The sequence below is a fragment of the Cetorhinus maximus genome, unplaced genomic scaffold, assembly GCF_964194155.1.
Source record: "Cetorhinus maximus unplaced genomic scaffold, sCetMax3.hap1.1 HAP1_SCAFFOLD_1588, whole genome shotgun sequence".
Taxonomy (NCBI): Eukaryota; Metazoa; Chordata; class Chondrichthyes; order Lamniformes; family Cetorhinidae; genus Cetorhinus; species Cetorhinus maximus.
Genome location: NW_027597528.1, coordinates 56523 through 75991, shown reverse-complemented (window position 1 = coordinate 75991; position 19469 = coordinate 56523). Strand labels below are relative to the sequence as shown.

General features: G+C 52.4%; 1 protein-coding gene across 1 annotated transcript in view; it reads right to left on the bottom strand.

Annotated features, from left to right (window-relative positions):
* Nucleotides 1–845: 845 nt before the first annotated feature.
* Nucleotides 846–19469, bottom strand: part of LOC144676422 (maestro heat-like repeat-containing protein family member 1) — a gene marked incomplete at its 3' end in the record, with an annotated part of 59457 nt that continues 40833 nt past the window's right edge. Inside the window, exons 20-25 of the mRNA XM_078536841.1 lie at nt 18047–18193; nt 14476–14502; nt 9709–9831; nt 2279–2358; nt 1126–1261; nt 846–941 (exon numbers count right to left, since the gene is read on the bottom strand). Of these exons, the coding sequence (XP_078392967.1) occupies nt 846–941; nt 1126–1261; nt 2279–2358; nt 9709–9831; nt 14476–14502; nt 18047–18193 (609 nt within the window). The remainder of the gene's footprint in view (nt 942–1125; nt 1262–2278; nt 2359–9708; nt 9832–14475; nt 14503–18046; nt 18194–19469) is intronic.

Sequence of the window (19469 nt, the reverse complement as noted above, 5' to 3'; positions counted from 1 at the left end):
GGCCAAATGGCCTCCTCCTGTTTCCAGAGCCAGAGAAAAGTTACGGTGCAGAAAGAGGCCATTCAGCCCATCATGTCTGTGCCGGCCAGAAAAAGGATGAAAAAGAAACTGGCCCCTCATTTTAATCCCACTTTCCAGTCCCTGGTCCGTAGCCCTGCAGGTCACAGCACCTCAGGTGCAGATCCAGGTACCTTTTAAATGAGTTCAGCATTTCAGCCTCAACCACCGATTTAGACCGTGAATTCCAGACACCCACCCACCCTCTGGGTGAAAACGTTTTTCCTCATGTCCCCTCTAATCCTACAACCAGTTCTCTTAAACCTCTGCCCCCTGGTAATTGACCCCTCAGCTAGGGGGAAACATCTTTCCTGTCTACCCTATCTAGGCCCCTCCATAATTTTGTAACCTCAGTTCGGCCACCCCTCAGCCTCCTCTGTCTGAAGGAAACAACCCCAGCCTTTCCAATCACTCCTCATAGCTGCAATTGTCAAGCCCTGGCAGCATTCCTGTAAATTTTACATGTTATGCAAATTTAACTCATGTGGACATTCTTATACTTTCTCCCTCCCTCCCCCAGCGCGCACACAATGGGCCGAATGGACTCTCCTGGGCGGGAAAGTTCGGTGTTGCAAACTAATCCTGAATGTTAACAGTTCCTGCCTGAAGCCCTAACCGGGAGTGGGAATCCCGCCTATCGCTGTGTGTGTGAACACATTTCTCCTGCTCTGTTAGGAATCTCTGATGATTCCTGTTTATTTGGCCGGGCGAGACAGGGATCTTCAGTTTGATTTCAGCACCTTCCCTCATCGCTGCGATTCATCTCTCCGACCCACCCCCAGCTTTACCTTAAAGACCATCTGCAGGCCGTCAGGGGTTAGATCCTGGACGAGGATCTGCTTCAGGAGCTCCTGCAGTGCACTCATCGTCTCAGTGTAGAGGATCTGACAAGGAAACCAACACAGGTTAATGCTCACCCCCTCTGACACCCCCCCCCTCAGTGACTCACAGGGCCCAGGGGTCAAAGACCAGGGGTCAAAGACCAGGGGTCAAAGACCAGGGGTCAAAGACCAGGGGTCGAGTCCACTCGGATGTGAAGTCACACAAACCCCCAATATCCGGCTTTACCTCTCGCTCCTTAATGTCCATGCAGGTCTCGTCCTTGCTCTTGTCCATCCCCAGGGGCAGCAGTCCAAACACACTGTCCAGGCAGGTCTTGATCAGTTCAAACATGTCGGCCTCGTTCAGTAGAGGGTCCAGCTTCCTGTGTCCCAGGTCAAGGAGAACGGGAGGGGGGGCAGAGCCCGGAACGATAGCCTCCGGAATGGGAATGGGAATGGGAGAGGAGAGTGCTCACTCTGAAGCCGCTCCTCCCATTGGGAAGCATCTCCAGGGAAGTGGATTCCTCCCAAATGGAACACTCGCTGCTCGAGGCCAGGAGTGGGGGGGTCAGCAGAGAGGGGAACGGCGGCCGAGGGGAGGGGGGGAACGGCGGCCGAGGGGAGGGGGGGAACGGCGGCCGAGGGGAGGGGGGGAACGGCGGCCGAGGGGAGGGGGGGAACGGCGGCCGAGGGGAGGGGGGGAACGGCGGCCGAGGGGAGGGGGGGAACGGCGGCCGAGGGGAGGGGGGGAACGGCGACCGAGGGGAGGGGGGGGAACGGCGGCCGAGGGGAGGGGGGGGAACGGCGGCCGAGGGGAGGGGGGGGAACGGCGGCCGAGGGGAGGGGGGGAACGGCGGCCGAGGGGAGGGGGGGAACGGCGGCCGAGGGGAGGGGGGGGACGGCGGCCGAGGGGAGGGGGGGGAACGGCGGCCGAGGGGAGGGGGGGGAACGGCGGCCGAGGGGAGGGGGCCGGAGCTGTGTGCCAGACTTGGAGCTCGGATATCCAGACCCTCAGGGAAGGTGACAGTGACAGTGAACTTGCTGAAAGCCAACCAGGAGGGGGCAATGGGGCCCAGTCAGTGAAATGAAAACCTGATCCAAACCATAACCCAGAGGGAAATGTACGCAGCCCAGACTCTGCACCCCAGCATGTGTCAAATAAACCACAGAGCTTCCCCCACCCCACCTCACTGCTCCCCCCCCAGGGAATAGTCCCAGAGCAGACGGCAGCAATCGCCTCTTCTCCTGGGAACACCACTAATCCAGCCTCATTCACCAAAACACTTCCCGGGGTTCAGTGCGAAGGGGGGAGGCACCTTGTCCTGCGTCAGGATCAGTCCTACCTCCCCCCACACTACCCAAATCCCACAGCCCCAGACAGGGCCGAGCTGAAAGGATACAGCAGATGGGAGCAGGTGATCATGGCCTGCTGACGGGTAGGAGTTCGCAAAACATCCATCGTCTCCAACTTGATCAAATCCTGCGTCAGAAAACACAGCGGGAAAGGTTAACAGAGCAAGAAGCAGAATAGAGTCTAATAACAGTCTAATAACGAACTGTACTGTATAACACACAGCACAAAGCCCGGTCCGTACTGTACAACGCACCAGGCAAAGCCCGGTCCGTACTGTATAACACAGCGCAAAGCCCGGTCCGTACTGTATAACACACAGCGCAAACCCCAGTCCGTACTGTATAACACACAGCGCAAACCCCAGTCCGTACTGTATAACACACAGCGCAAAGCCCGGTCCGTACTGTATAACACACACAGCGCAAAGCCCGGTCCGTACTGTATAACACACACAGCGCAAAGCCCGGTCCGTACTGTATAACACACACAGCGCAAAGCCCGGTCCGTACTGTATAACACACAGCGCAAAGCCCGGTCCGTACTGTATAACACACAGCGCAAAGCCCGGTCCGTACTGTACAACACACAGCGCAAAGCCCGGTCCGTACTGTATAACACACAGCGCAAAGCCCGGTCCGTACTGTATAACACACACAGCGCAAAGCCCGGTCCGTACTGTATAACACACACAGCGCAAAGCCCGGTCCGTACTGTATAACACACACAGCGCAAAGCCCGGTCCGTACTGTATAACACACAGCGCAAAGCCCAGTCCGTACTGTATAACACACACAGCGCAAAGCCCGGTCCGTACTGTACAACACAGCGCAAAGCCCGGTCCGTACTGTACAACACAGCGCAAAGCCCGGTCTGTACTGTATAACACAGCTCAAAGCCCGGTCCGTACTGTATAACACAGCGCAAAGCCCGGTCCGTACTGTATAACACACAGCGCAAAGCCCGGTCTGTACTGTACAACACAGCGCAAAGCCCGGTCCGTACTGTATAACACAGCGCAAAGCCCGGTCCGTACTGTATAACACACAGCGCAAAGCCCGGTCCGTACTGTATAACACAGCGCAAAGCCCGGTCCGTACTGTATAACACACAGCGCAAAGCCCGGTCCGTACTGTATAACACACACAGCGCAAAGCCCGGTCCGTACTGTATAACACACAGCGCAAAGCCCGGTCCGTACTGTATAACACACAGCAAAGCCCGGTCCGTACTGTATAACACACACAGCGCAAAGCCCGGTCCGTACTGTATAACACAGCAAAGCCCGGTCCGTACTGTATAACACACACAGCGCAAAGCCCGGTCCGTACTGTATAACACACAGCGCAAAGCCCGGTCCGTACTGTATAACACACACAGCGCAAAGCCCGGTCCGTACTGTATAACACACAGCGCAAAGCCCGGTCCGTACTGTATAACACACACAGCGCAAAGCCCGGTCCGTACTGTATAACATACACAGCGCAAAGCCCGGTCCGTACTGTATAACATACACAGCGCAAAGCCCGGTCCGTACTGTATAACACACACAGCGCAAAGCCCGGTCCGTACTGTATAACACACACAGCGCAAAGCCCGGTCCGTACTGTATAACACACACAGCGCAAAGCCCGGTCCGTACTGTATAACATACACAGCGCAAAGCCCGGTCCGTACTGTATAACACACAGCGCAAAGCCCGGTCCATACTGTATAACACAGCGCAAAGCCCGGTCCGTACTGTATAACACACAGTGCAAAGCCCGGTCCGTACTGTATAACACAGCGCGCAAAGCCCGGTCCGTACTGTATAACACAGCAAAGCCCGGTCCGTACTGTATAACATACACAGCGCAAAGCCCGGTCCGTACTGTATAACACACAGCGCAAAGCCCGGTCCGTACTGTATAATACAGCGCAAAGCCCAGTCCGTACTGTATAACACACAGCAAAGCCCGGTCCGTACTGTATAACACACACAGCGCAAAGCCCGGTCCGTACTGTATAACATACACAGCGCAAAGCCCGGTCCGTACTGTATAACACACACAGCGCAAAGCCCGGTCCGTACTGTATAACACACAGCGCAAAGCCCGGTCCGTACTGTATAACACAGCGCAAAGCCCGGTCCGTACTGTATAACACACAGCAAAGCCCGGTCTGTACTGTATAACACACAGCAAAGCCCGGTCCGTACTGTACAACACACAGCGCAAAGCCCGGTCCGTACTGTATAACACACAGCAAAGCCCGGTCCGTACTGTATAACACAGCGCAAAGCCCGGTCCGTACTGTATAACACACAGCGCAAAGCCCGGTCCGTACTGTATAACACACAGCGCAAAGCCCGGTCCGTACCGTACAACACACAGCGCAAAGCCCGGTCCGTACTGTATAACACACAGCCGGGGGGTGTGCCAGAGGACTGGAGAATTGCAAACATTACACCCCTGCACTAAAAAGGTTGTAAAGATCTGCCCCGAATTACAGACCAATTAGTTTAACTTCGGTGGTGGGGATACTTATAGAATCAATTATTCGGGTAATAGTCACATAGAAAAATAGGGATTGATTGGGAAGAGTCAGCATGGATTTGTTAAAGGAAAAGCGTGTCTGTCTAACTTGGGAGGTTTTTGAGGTAACAGAGATGGTAGATGAGGGCAAGGCCGTTGATGTGGTGTATATGGACTTCCAAAAGGCGTTCGATACAGTGTCACACAACAGACTTGAGGGGAAAGTTATAGGTGATGGAATAAAAGGGACAGTAGCAATGTGGATACAAAATTGGCTGAGGGATAGGAAAGAGAGAGTAATGGTTAATGGGTATCTTTCGGACTGGAAGGAGGTTTGTATTGGCGTGTCATGAAGCGATATTGTCTATAATGTTATTGGGAAATTTTTAAATTGGAATTGTAGTAGGGTCTGTGTAATGTGTGTGGCTCTATGTGGTTTAACTGGATTAAAGCCAACCAGTCTGGGTGCTTTGATGTACAGTAGTTTTGAGATGTTAATTAGATAAACGTAAGGAGGGTAGAAGGTAAAGTGTATATTTGCATTTGTTGAACAAAGCTGTCGAGAGTGGGATTGAAATCTTGCACCTAGCTGGGAGACGCCAAGCAACGTGTTTATATTATTCAGAAAATTAGTGGGATGAAAATGAGACGTTAAAAGCCTAGGATAAAATGGAAAATTTACCTTCAAAGAGGAAGCTCGGTATAAACAGAAAGAAGTTTTGTGTGTGCAGGTCAGAGGCATTTAAGATCTAACCAGCCTGTAAACCTACAACTGGGTCTGAATAGGAACCAAATTGCAAAAGCACCTCATTTTGAATTTGTTAAGGTCAAATGTGCTTTGCCTGGTGTCGGTTTAAAGCCTATGGGTCATTGTTGCCTAGGTGAAGATTTACCTGGGAGTGACTAATTTGGGGATTTGTTTAAAAATTGTTATGGTAGTAATTTGCAGACTTGTGTATGTGTTTAGTTTGTTGTTAAATTAATAAATGTTTAATTTAGTTTTATATAAAAAAACCTTTGGAGGCTCAGTGGTCTTATTCCTGAATTCCGAGCTGCATCTCAAACATACCAACTGAAAATATAGGTTACGACTGTTGTTTAAGTTTCCCTCTGGGATTTAAATAACTCAGCCTTTACCCACTGCTGTATCATAACAATGGTGTTCCCCAGGGGGCGGTACTGGGGCCCTTGCTTTTCCTGAAACTTTCAGAATTGTAAACTGTGAAGAGACAATGTACAACTTCAAAAAGACACTAACAGGTTTGTGGAGTGGGCAGATAGGTGGCAAATGAAGTTCAACGTGGAGAAGTGTGAGGTGATGCACATTGATACAAAGAACACGGAGAGACAGTATAGAATGAAGGATAAAAGCAAAATACTGCGGATGCTGGAAATCTGGAACAAAAACAAAAATACCTGAAAAAAACTCAGGTCTGACAGCATCTGCGGAGAGGAACACAGTTGATGTTTTGAGTCCATATGACCATTCATCAGAAATAAAGGATACTATTCGAAAGGGTGTGCAGGAACAGAGAGACCTGGGTATATATGTACATATATCATTAGAGATGGCAGGACAGGTAGAGAGAACGGTTTCTAAAGCATACAGTATTCTAGGCTTCATTAATAGGAGCATAGAGTACAAGGGAGGTTATGATGAACTTATATAAGACACTGTTTAGACCTCAGCTGGAGTATTGTGTATAGTTCTGGGCACCACACTATAGGAAGGATGTGAACACATTGGAGAGAATGCAGAAGTTTACGAGAATGGTTCGGTCATGAGGAAAGATTGGAGAAGTTGGGACTGTTTTCCTTGGAGAAGAGAAGGCTCAGAGGCTTGATAGGAGTTTTCAAATTCTTGAGGTGTCTGGACAGAGTGGATAGAGAGAAACTGTTCCTGCTCGTAAACAGGTCAAGAACCAGGGGGCACAGATTTAAAGTGTTTTGCAAAAGAAGCAAATGCGAGGTGAGAAAAAACTTTTTCACACGGCAAGTAGTTTGGGTTTGGAATGCACTGTCAGGAAGTGTGGTGGAGGCAGGTTCAACTGAGGTGTTCAAGAGGGCATTGGATGTTTATCTAAATAGAAACAATGTGCAGGGTTACAGGGAAAAGGCAACAGGTTGGCACTAAGTTAAAACGCTCAGAGAGGCGGTGCAGACACAATGGGCTGAATGGCCTCTTTCTACACTGTAACAATCCTGAGAGTTGTTAGCTAGCTAAAAAGTGAACTGGGAAATTAGGTTAAAAGATATGCAGTGGCAGACATTTAAGAGATATTTCAGAATACTCAGAAAAATATGTTCTAGTGAGAAAGAAAGACTCTAAGGGAAGGTCACACCATCTGTGACTAACTAATGTAGTTAAAGATAGAACCACATTGAAAGAAAAAGCGTATAATTCCACAAAGCTGAGCGGCAGGTCAGAAGATCGGGCAGAGTGACTAAAAGATTAATGAGTATGAGAGAAGACTAGCTAGAAATATAAAAACAGATCGTAAAAGTTTCTAAAGGTATTTAAAAAAGAAAAAGGTAAAGTTGGTTCTCTACAAAAAGTGAGAACGTGGAATTAATAAATGGAAAAGAAGGAAATGGCGGATGAATTGAACGGGAATTTTGCACGTCTTCACTGTAGAGCATTGGCGAGGAACATGCGGCCCCTCAGGGTTCTGAGTGCAGCCCGAGACACACTTTGTTGACTGTTGCCCATGCGCAGCGTTGCCAAATTCCGTTGGTTCCTGTCCGCAATAGCCTTTTCCCTACGGTATTACTAAAGTGATACAAAGCGAGGGGGCGTGAAGTGAGGTACGTGCTGATTGCATCACAACATCGACTGGGAGAGCCGTGCGCTCCCTCTGCGCCCAATCAGAGCCCTGCTACGGTTCAATCGGCACACCCTGCAAACTCTTATTCACGGGGTCAAGGTTAGTGCACACGCCCCATTTCATATCTGGTGGCCCACTGAGATGAAGGAGGGCCACTCACTAGCCCAGGTTGTCCATCGCTGCTGTAGAAGATGCAAATATCATCCCAGAAATAATTGTGAATCAGGAGGTGAAAGGGTGGGAGGAACTTAAAACAATTACAATCACCAGGGAAAGAGCACTGAGAAAATGATTTGAACCAAAAGCTGACAAGCCCCCAGGTCCTGATGGACTCCGTCCTAGGCTCTTAAAAGAAGTGGCTGCTGGGATTGTAGATGCATTGGTTTCAATTTTCCAAAATTCTCTAGATTCTGGAAAGGTCCCAATGGATTGGAAAATAGTGAATGTGACTCCATATTCAAGAAATGGAAGGAGACAGAAAGCAGGAAACTACAGACCAGTTAGCTTAATATCTGTTGTAGGGAAATTGCTGGAATCTATGACTGAGGTGGTTATAGTGGGGCACTTAGGAATCTCAATGCAATCAGGCAGAGTCAACATGGTTTCGTGAAAGGGGAATCATGTTTGCCGAATTTATTGGAGTTCTTTGAGGAAGTAACAAGCAACGTGGATAAAGGGGAACCTGTGGATGTGGTGTCCTTAGATTTCCATAAGACATTTGACAAGGTGCCACGTCAAAGGTTACTACACAAAATCTGAACTCGTGGCGTAGGGAGCAACAGGTTATCAAGGATAGAGGATTGGTTAGCTAACAGGAGCAGAGAGTAAAGATAAATGGGTCTTTTTCAGGTTGGCAAGATGTGGCAAGTGTAGTGCCTGAGGGATCAATGCTGGGGACTTGGACGAAGGGACTGAATGTATGGTTGCTAAGTTTGCTGACGACCAAAAGATAGGTAGGAAGGTAAGTTGTAAGAGGACAGAGGGGTTTGCAAAGGGACTTGGATAGGTGGACTGAGTGGGCAAAAAGTTGGCAGATAGAGTACAATGTGGGAAAATGTGAATTATCCGCTCTGGCAGGAAGAACAGAAAAGCAACACATTATTTAAATAGGGAGAGACTGCAGAATTCTACGGTACAGAGGGATCTGGGTGTCCTGGTGCATAAATCAGGAATGGGTAGTCTGCAGGTACAGCCAGTGACTAGAAAGGCAGGTGGAATTTTGGCATTTCTTCCCAGGGCATTGGAACATAAAGATAGGGAAGTACAGGATGTTGGAGAGACCACATCTGGAGTAGTGTGTACAGTTTTGGTCTCCTTATTTAAGAAAGGATATAAACGTCTTCGAAGCAGTTCAGAGAAGGTTCACTTGAAAGATACCTGGGTTTTGGGAGAGGAGGGGGGGCAGGGAGTTATCTTATGAAGAAAGGTTGGCTAAGTCGGGCCTGTATCCATTGGGGTTTAGAAGAATGAGAGGTGATCTTATTGAAACATGTCAGACCCTGAGGGGACTTGACAGGGTGGATGCTGAAAGGATGTTTCCCCCTGTGGGAGAGACTAGAACTAGGAGAGAGAGTTCAAAAATAAGGGGTCTCCCATTTATGATGGAGATGAGAAAATTTCCCCAGAGAGCAGTGGGGGGGAGGGTCAATTAATATTTTTAAAGCAGAGATAGACGGATTCTTGACTAACAAGAGAGTGAAAGGCTATCGGGGGGTAGGTGGGAATGTGGAGTTGAGGCCACAATCAGGTCAGCCATGGTCTTAGTGGGTAGCGGAGCAGGCTCGAGGGGCTGAATGGCCTACTCCTGCTGCTCATGTGTATGTGCATATTTGTGAGGGGGTCAGGAGAGGGGCAGCGAGTGGGAGGCAGGGGGCAGCGAGTGGGAGGCAAGTAGAGAGCGTAACTGAGTTAGTAAGAGTATTTTTGGGCCAATTAGATTCAAGGCAGTCAATGTAAAATGGACAGATCAGGAGCATCGCCCACTCTTTATTACAGGTTTCCTTACTGGAAAGATTTCCGTTTTGCATGTTTTCATTTAGCAGACTGCAGTGTGAAACGAGAGATAACTGTATCCCACCCGCCCGGCACGATGTGGCCCTGACATTTCCAATAACGCTGACTGACTCTTTCCCCTTACTGACCTGCATGTACATCAGCAGCTCTCCCTTGCGGTTGAAGTTGAAGGAATGATTCTTTTCATTGGCGTAGATCGCCCTGGCAACCAGCGAGATGGTCTTCATCAGGCTGAGTTTAATTGTCAGGTCCTGAAGGCAGCAGAGGGGTCAGAACCAGGGCAGTCATTAAACACAAGCCAATAGTTAGAGCAGCGGGAAAGGAGTTACCAGCAGCAGGTACACAGGTTACTGAGGAGAGTGAGAGCGTCAGTGAACAGACAGTGCGGTAAATACCACAGAATCAGGAGGGTCAGACATCAGCAGAGCACCAGCCCTGACTCCAGGGCTAATACACACAGTGCGATCAAACATCATAAACTGGACCAACATCCCAGTGCAGTACCGAGGGGGTGCCGGGTCAGAGGGAGGGTGGGCACTGAGGGGACGGGGCAGCGCCGGAGGGAGGGTGGTTCCTGAGGGGACGGGGCAGCGCCGGAGGGAGGGTGGTTCCTGAGGGGACGGGGCAGCGCCGGAGGGAGGGTGGTTCCTGAGGGGACGGGGCAGCGCCGGAGGGAGGGTGGTTCCTGAGGGGACGGGGCAGCGCCGGAGGGAGGGTGGTTCCTGAGGGGACGGGGCAGCGCCGGAGGGAGGGTGGTTCCTGAGGGGACGGGGCAGCGCCGGAGGGAGGGCCAGTACTGAGGGAGTGCTGCACCGTCCAAGTGTCTCTTTCGGGTGAAACACTAAACCGAAGCCTAGCTGTCCAGTTGATCCCATACATTTATTTGAAAAGAAGAGCAGGGAAATTCTTTTTGGTGCCTCGGACAATATTTATCCATAATCGACATCGCTACCTAACCCATTCACTGGTTAGTTCTCACACCGCTGTCTGTGGGAGCTGCCTGTGTGCAAATTGGCTGCTGCATTTCAAAAGCACGTCATTGGCTGTAAGGTGCACTAGGACCTGAGGTTATGAAAGGTGCTACATAAATGCAACTCTTTATTACAGCTAACGTTGTTAGCCTCTGCTCCCAAGGAGAACAATCTCAGCTTCACCAGTCCCTCCAGATAATGGATTTTGCACATGATTCTGACATTCACCAAACAAGACATTCATTACAGTGGTCAGCGTAAGACAGGCTGGATTAGACAAAAACAGAATTAACATTGAGTCCATAGGACTCTTCTTCAGATCTCTGATGAAATCATACGGACTCGAAATGTTAATTCTGTTTTTCTCTCTCCACAGATGCTGTTAGACCTGCTGGGTCTTTCCAGCATTTCTTATTTTTGTTTCAGATTTCCAGCATCCACAGTATTTTGCTTTTGTCCTAGGCTCGATTAGATGCTCGAAGATAAAGTTGAGCCTGCCCAGGACCCCGGACACATCGGGTCAGAGTCTGCCTGATATCCAACCAGATTCACGGCTTACACAAGCCACACTAAATCATCAGGAGAGCTGGGTAGTGGAGGACAGAGACACACAGACACGCACGCACACAGACAGACGCACGCACACAGACAGACGCACGCACACAGACAGACGCACGCACGCACACAGACAGACGCACGCACGCACACAGACAGACGCACGCACGCACACAGACAGACGCACGCACGCACACAGACAGACGCACGCACACAGACAGACGCACGCACGCACACAGACAGACGCACGCACGCACACAGACAGACGCACGCACGCACACAGACAGACGCACGCACGCACACAGACAGACGCACGCACGCACGCACACAGACAGACGCACGCACGCACGCACACAGACAGACGCACGCACGCACGCACACAGACAGACGCACGCACGCACGCACACAGACAGACGCACGCACGCACACAGACAGACGCACGCACGCACGCACACAGACAGACGCACGCACGCACGCACACAGACGCACGCACGCACGCACGCACACAGACGCACGCACGCACGCACGCACACAGACGCACGCACGCACACAGACAGACGCACGCACGCACGCACACAGACAGACGCACGCACGCACGCACACAGACAGACGCACGCACGCACGCACACAGACAGACGCACGCACGCACGCACACAGACAGACGCACGCACGCACGCACACAGACAGACGCACGCACGCACGCACACAGACAGACGCACGCACGCACGCACACAGACAGACGCACGCACGCACGCACACAGACAGACGCACGCACGCACGCACACAGACAGACGCACGCACGCACGCACACAGACAGACGCACGCACGCACGCACACAGACAGACGCACGCACGCACGCACACAGACAGACGCACGCACGCACGCACACAGACAGACGCACGCACGCACGCACACAGACAGACGCACGCACGCACACAGACAGACGCACGCACGCACGCAGACAGACGCACGCACGCACGCACACAGACAGACGCACGCACGCACACAGACAGACGCACGCACGCACGCACACAGACGCACGCACGCACGCACACAGACGCACGCACGCACGCACACAGACGCACGCACGCACGCACACAGACGCACGCACGCACGCACACAGACGCACGCACACAGACAGACGCACGCACACAGACAGACGCACGCACACAGACAGACGCACGCACACAGACAGACGCACGCACACAGACAGACGCACGCACACAGACAGACGCACGCACACAGACAGACGCACGCACACAGACAGACGCACGCACACAGACAGACGCACGCACACAGACAGACGCACGCACACAGACAGACGCACGCACACAGACAGACGCACGCACACAGACAGACGCACGCACACAGACAGACGCACGCACACAGACAGACGCACGCACACAGACAGACGCACGCACACAGACAGACGCACGCACACAGACAGACGCACGCACACAGACAGACGCACGCACACAGACAGACGCACGCACACAGACAGACGCACGCACACAGACAGACGCACGCACACAGACAGACGCACGCACACAGACAGACGCACGCACACAGACAGACGCACGCACACAGACAGACGCACGCACACAGACAGACGCACGCACACAGACAGACGCACGCACACAGACAGACGCACGCACACAGACAGACGCACGCACACAGACAGACGCACGCACACAGACAGACGCACGCACACAGACAGACGCACGCACACAGACAGACGCACGCACACAGACAGACGCACGCACACAGACAGACGCACGCACACAGACAGACGCACGCACACAGACAGACGCACGCACACAGACAGACGCACGCACACAGACAGACGCACGCACACAGACAGACGCACGCACACAGACAGACGCACGCACACAGACAGACGCACGCACACAGACGCACGCACACAGACAGACGCACGCACACAGACAGACGCACGCACACAGACAGACGCACGCACACAGACAGACGCACGCACACAGACAGACGCACGCACACAGACAGACGCACGCACACAGACAGACGCACGCACACAGACAGACGCACGCACACAGACAGACACGGAGCCACGGTCTGGACCGGACCCTTCAGCAGCATCGGGAGTGCCACTGGGTCCGAATTCCAGTCAGAAGATGCCAGGAATCCAGAGGGAATCCCAGTGAGACTTGACATTGGGTCATCAGAGCCTCTGGCCAAATGGATGAACCTGTCACCTTCAGAGAGTTCATTGCTCGCCTGACACTCCAGCAAGGCTGCTTTTACCGCCCGCCCGCCCCACTGGGCTTAATGGGTTAAATGATGAATACCTGATACATCAAAGTGGTTTGCATTGCCTTGGCTTGAGAGGGTGAGGGAGTTTGGGGGATTGTGGGGCTGGGGGCGGTGGTCAGTCGGAGACTGTTCAGGAGCGAGTTGTTGTGATCTGGAAGGCACTGCCTGAAAGGGCGGTGGAAGCAGAATCAATCCTAAACTTTCAAGAGAGAGAGAGCTGGATAAATAATTGCAAAGGAAGATTTTGCTGTGCTATGGGTGAAAACAGTTGGGAAATGGGGAGTAATTGGATGGATGGATCTTTCAAACAGCCAGCACCAGCATGATGGGCCAAATGGCCTCTTTCTGTGCAGGATTCAGTGATTCTATGAGAGTGGAAATCTGGAAAACTCTCTCCCACATGAACCACGAATGCTGGAGTCAAACTGGAACGAACAAAACCGAGGCACAGGTTCTCTCCTTTCGGACAGGATTCAAGGATTATGGAGCAAACTGGGCCGGGGGTGGGGTGGTGGGGGGGGGGGGGGTAACAACGGGTTAGAGGCACAAGTTAGCCGTGAATCGATTGAATGGGCTCCTCCTGTCCCTTCTTGATAGGGACCAAATGGCTGCCATCTGTCCCTATAAATCACTTGAGGGGCTGAATGGCCTCCCTCCAGGGTCCTATGATTTCTACCCCCATCCCCCCTTGACCGTTGTCACACAGGCACTGCGATGGTGGTGCTCCCACGATGTGATTGGGTAGGGGGACTCGTGGGGGCACCTTGCTTTGCGTTTCCTGAATGTTCGGTTCCGACCTTCGACCCTTAACCCAGGTCGGGTAATGATCGCACACGGGGTCAGGGGTCAGTCGGATGAGCTAAGTTAGGGAGTCAGGCGAATGACCGGGAGTCCAGCTGTCCGCAGTGAGCCTCCCGAGCTCCGATCAGGAGGCAGTCCGGAATTTTAGACAGAGACACCGGATTGGCTGGATTGAGGAAGCAGGCGGAATTTGAAAAGGAGAGATAGACCGAGCCCCTCCACCAAGGTGGGCAGAGAGAGAGAGAGGGAGAGAGAGCAAACAGGTCAGATCACATTGTTTACCTTGGTCTCAACTTTAATCCCCAGAACCTGTGAGACAAGTGAAAGCAAATCAGAAAATCCCACCACAAAATTATTAAACACGGAAACATTTTCCCACATCTCAATAACCGAGAGGTCCCAGAGACCCCAGAAATCACTCCCAGGACAGGTACAGCACGGGGTCAGATACAGAGCAAATCTCCCTCTACACCGTCCCCATCAAACACTCCCAGGACAGGTACAGCACGGGGTTAGATACAGAGTAAAGCTCCCTCTACACTGTCCCCATCAAACACTCCCAGGACAGGTACAGCACGGGGTTAGATACAGAGTAAAGCTCCCACTAAACTGTCCCCATCAAACACTCCCAGGACAGGTACAGCACGGGGTCAGATACAGAGCAAAGCTCCCTCTACACTGTCCCCATCAAACACTCCCAGGACAGGTAGAGCACGGGGTCAGATACAGGGTAAAGCTCCCTCTACACCGTCCCCATCAAACACTCCCAGGACAGGTACAGCACGGGGTTAGATACAGAGTAAAGCTCCCTCTACACTGTCCACATCAAACACTCCCAGGACAGGTACAGCACTCTTATCCTCCTAGATGGGTCATGGGTTTGGAAGGTGCTGTCTAAGGAGTCTTGATGAATTCCTGCAGTGCATCTTGTAGATGGTACACACTGCTGCTACTGTGCGTCAGTGGTGGAGAGAGTGAATGTTTGTGGATGGGGTGCCAATCAAGCGGGGCTGCTTTGTCCTGGACAGGGTCAAGTTTCTTGGGTGCTGTGGGAGCTGCACTCATCCAAGCAAGTGGAGAGTATTCCATCACACTCCTGACTTGTGCTTTGTAGATGGTGGACAGGCTTTGGGGTGTCAGAAGATGAGTTACTTGCTGCAGGATTCCCAGCCTCTGACCTGTTCTTGTAGCCACAGTATTTATGTGTCTGGTTCAGTTCAGTTTCTGATCAATGGTAACCCCCAGGATGTTGATAGTGGGGGACTCAGAGATGGGAATGCCATTGAACATCAAGGGACAATGGTTGGATTCTCTCTTGTTGGAGATGGTCATTGCCTGACACTTGTGTGGTGCGAATGTTACTTGCCACTTGTCAGCCTGAACCTTCCAGCAATATTTGCTGACAGGCCCCATTAAACTCACCCCCATTGTCAGGAAACGCAGACAGCAGCCGGTGTGTGGGATCAGAGTACAGCGGACGGCCCTGTCTCCAAACAAACCAGGTATTCACAGGTAAACCAGGGCATGGAGAGTCAACAGGCTGTTTACCCATGTGTGGCCTCACTATCCAATCCTCAGGTAGGGGTGCAGGTTCCAGCTGGGATGGCTGGGGATTCCCCACCAGCCCCCCTCTCCCCAGCACTGGGTGCTCAGGACCATCGCAGGGATGGAGCACGGAGAGTGGTGGGAGCATCCCCAATGAAACCAGCAGGATAACACCAGTCGATGCAAGTCACCCACAGGCACCTTAAAAAGATAATGGATCAGGAGGTTCGGGTGTTTATTACACAGGGTCCTGGGCTCGGGAGGGTGTGTTTATTACACAGGGTCCGGGGTTCGGGAGGGCGTGTTTATTATACAGGGTCCAGGAGGGTGTGTTTATTATACAGAGTCTGGGGTTTGGGAGGGCGTGTTTATTATACAGGGTCTGGGGTTCGGGAGGGCGTGTTTATTATACAGAGTCTGGGGCTCGGGAGGGTGTGTTTATTATACAGGGTCTGGGGCTCGGGAGGGTGTGTTTATTACACAGGGTCCGGGGTTCGGGAGGGCGTGTTTATTATACAGGGTCCAGGAGGGTGTGTTTATTATACAGAGTCTGGGGTTTGGGAGGGCGTGTTTATTATACAGGGTCTGGGGTTCGGGAGGGCGTGTTTATTATACAGAGTCTGGGGCTCGGGAGGGTGTGTTTATTATACAGGGTCTGGGGCTCGGGAGGGTGTGTTTATTACACAGGGTCCGGGGTTCGGGAGGGCGTGTTTATTATACAGGGTCCAGGAGGGTGTGTTTATTATACAGAGTCTGGGGTTTGGGAGGGCGTGTTTATTATACAGGGTCTGGGGTTCGGGAGGGCGTGTTTATTATACAGAGTCTGGGGCTCGGGAGGGTGTGTTTATTATACAGGGTCTGGGGCTCGGGAGGGTGTGTTTATTATACAGGGTCTGGGGTTCGGGAGGGCGTGTTTATTATACAGGGTCTGGGGCTCGGGAGGGTGTGTTTATTATACAGGGTCTGGGGTTCGGGAGGGCGTGTTTATTATACAGGGTCTGGGGTTCGGGAGGGTGTGTTTATTATACAGGGTCTGGGGTTCGGGAGGGCGTGTTTATTATACAGGGTCTGGGGCTCGGGAGGGTGTGTTTATTATACAGGGTCTGGGGTTCGGGAGGGCGTGTTTATTATACAGGGTCTGGGGTTCGGGAGGGTGTGTTTATTATATAGGGTCCAGGAGGGTGTGTTTATTATACAGTGTCTGGGGTTTGGGAGGGCGTGTTTATTATACAGGGTCTGGGGTTCGGGAGGGTGTGTTTATTATATAGGGTCCAGGAGGGTGTGTTTATTATACAGTGTCTGGGGTTCGGGAGGGCGTGTTTATTATACAGGGTCTGGGGTTCGGGAGGGTGTGTTTATTATATAGGGTCCAGGAGGGTGTGTTTATTATACAGGGTCCAGGGTCCGGGGGGGGGGGGGGGGGGGGGGGGGGTGTTTATTATACAGGGTCGGGGGGGGGGGGGGGTGTTTATTATACAGGGTCGGGGGGGGGGGGGTGTTTATTATACAGGGTCCGTGAGGGTGTGTTTATTATACAAGGTCCGGGTTTCGTGGGGGGAAGGGGGGAGGGGGGGTGTTTATTATACAGAGTCTGGGGTGGGGGGGGGTGGGGGGTGGTGTTTATTATACAGAGTCTGGGGTGGGGGGGGGTGGGGGGGGGGTGTTTATTATACAGGGTCTGGGTGGGTTGAGGGTCGGCGGCCGCACAGATTTCTCCAGTTGGTTCCTCGCTGCCTCAGTTCCTAATTGATGTGGTTGGGGGTGAGGGGAGATTGGGACATGGAGGAGGAAGGAGTCACATGGAAGGTAATTTGTGATGTCCTGAACCGGTTTTCCAACACCGTCGAGGGCCCGGGGCTGTGCTTGGTGGGGGTGGGGAGCGGGGATTGGAGAGGAGTTTCCAGAGTAATCTCCCTTTCCCGGCTCTCAGCCTCTCTCAGGAGAGGGTATGGAGAGGGGGGGGGGGCCAAGGGGGCTGTGTCCAGTTACTATGCTCCAGCCATCAGGAGATGTGGGGCGGGTCCGATGGGCGGGTTGGGTTGAGACTTCTCCTGCCTGACAGTCGCCTTGTGGACAGGGACAGCGAGGCCTCTGCTGACCCGGGACTGCCACGAACACAGGGAAATCCAGCCCAGGGACAGTGCAGAGCCTTCAGACAGTTACATCCCCCCATCCCCACTCTCCCAACTGGATATCAGGCTGTCAAAGCGTCGGGGGAGGGGGTTGTGTAGAGACGCTGTTACACACACACACACACACACACACACGCACTGTGATTCCCCCCGGCGTCCCCCCCCCAGTTTCCTACCTTGGTATTGAAGTGGCTCAGGACTTGCTTGATGACATCTTTCTCGATTCTGGCCAGGATCAGTTCCTCGGGAGCGTAGAGTGTCAGGTAACCGTAACACAGGATCAGCGTGCTCTTAGCCTTCTCCACATCCACGTCCGACTTGTCCTGAGGGAGCCAATGGGAGCAGCTGTGTCACAGGGGCTCCAGCAGGAGGTATTGCCAGCCCCGGGGAGCCGTGGGCTCAAGTCCCGGGATTGCGCAACCTCAACGTTTCATCCCGTCCCGCTGGGGTCGCGACCCACATTTTAGGAATCCCTGGTTTAAACTAAACTTGGCAAGGATGTGAGAATTGGGAGGTAAAGGTGGGGAGGAAACCAGGCCGCAGGGAGAATTGAGAGGACCAATGACATTAGAATAGGAAGTAAAAAAGGTGTTAGTTAGGATCAGAGTGAGCAGGAGTGTAATAGATATACTGCCCAAAGGTGTGAATGCACCGGGTGTGGTTAATAAGGTCGGTGAGTCACAGGGAGGAGCAGATTGAAGTATGTGGAAATATGATGTTGCGGCTACAGAGAAAGGGGCCAGGGGCCAGCGAGGGGCTGACAGACAGGGAACCTCCCACAGGGACCACAGGCAGAATCTGTTTGGTTAGAACTAAAAAAACGATCGAGGTACAATTAAACACTGAGTGTTGTGGGAGCTGCACTCATCCAGGCAAGTGGGGAGTATTTCATCACACTCCTGACTTGTAGGTGGTGGACAGGCTTTGGGGAGTCAGGAGTTAAGTTATTCATCACAGGATTCCTAACCTCTGACCTGCTCTTGTAGCCACAGTATTTATATGGCTGGTCCGGTTCAGTTTCTGGTCAATGGTAACCCCCAGGATATTGATAGTGGGGATTCAGTGGTGGTAATGCCATCTCTTGGTGATGGTCATTGCCTGGCACTTGTGTGGTGCGAATGTTACTTGCCACTTGTCAGCCCAAGCCTGGATATTGTCCAGGTCTTGCTGCATTTGGACATGGACTGCTTCAGTATCTGAGGAGTCACGAATGGTGCTGAACATTGTGCAATCATCAGCGAACATCCTCACTTCTGACCTTATGATGGAAGGAAGGTCACTGATGAAGCAGCTGAAGATGGTTGGGTTGAGGACACTACCCTGAAGAACTCCTGCAGTGATGTCCTGGAACTGAGGTGATTGACCTCCAACAACCACAACCATCTTCCTTTGTGCTAGGTATGACTCCAACCAGTGATGAGTTTTCCCCCAATTCCCACTGACTCCAGTTTTTCTAGGGCTCCTTGATGCCACACTCGGCCAAATGCTGCCTTGATGTCAAGGGCAGTCACTCTCACCTCACCTCGGGAATTCAGCTCTTTTGTCCATGTTTGAACCAAGGCTGTAATGAGGTCAGGAGTTGAGTGGCCCTGGCAGAAC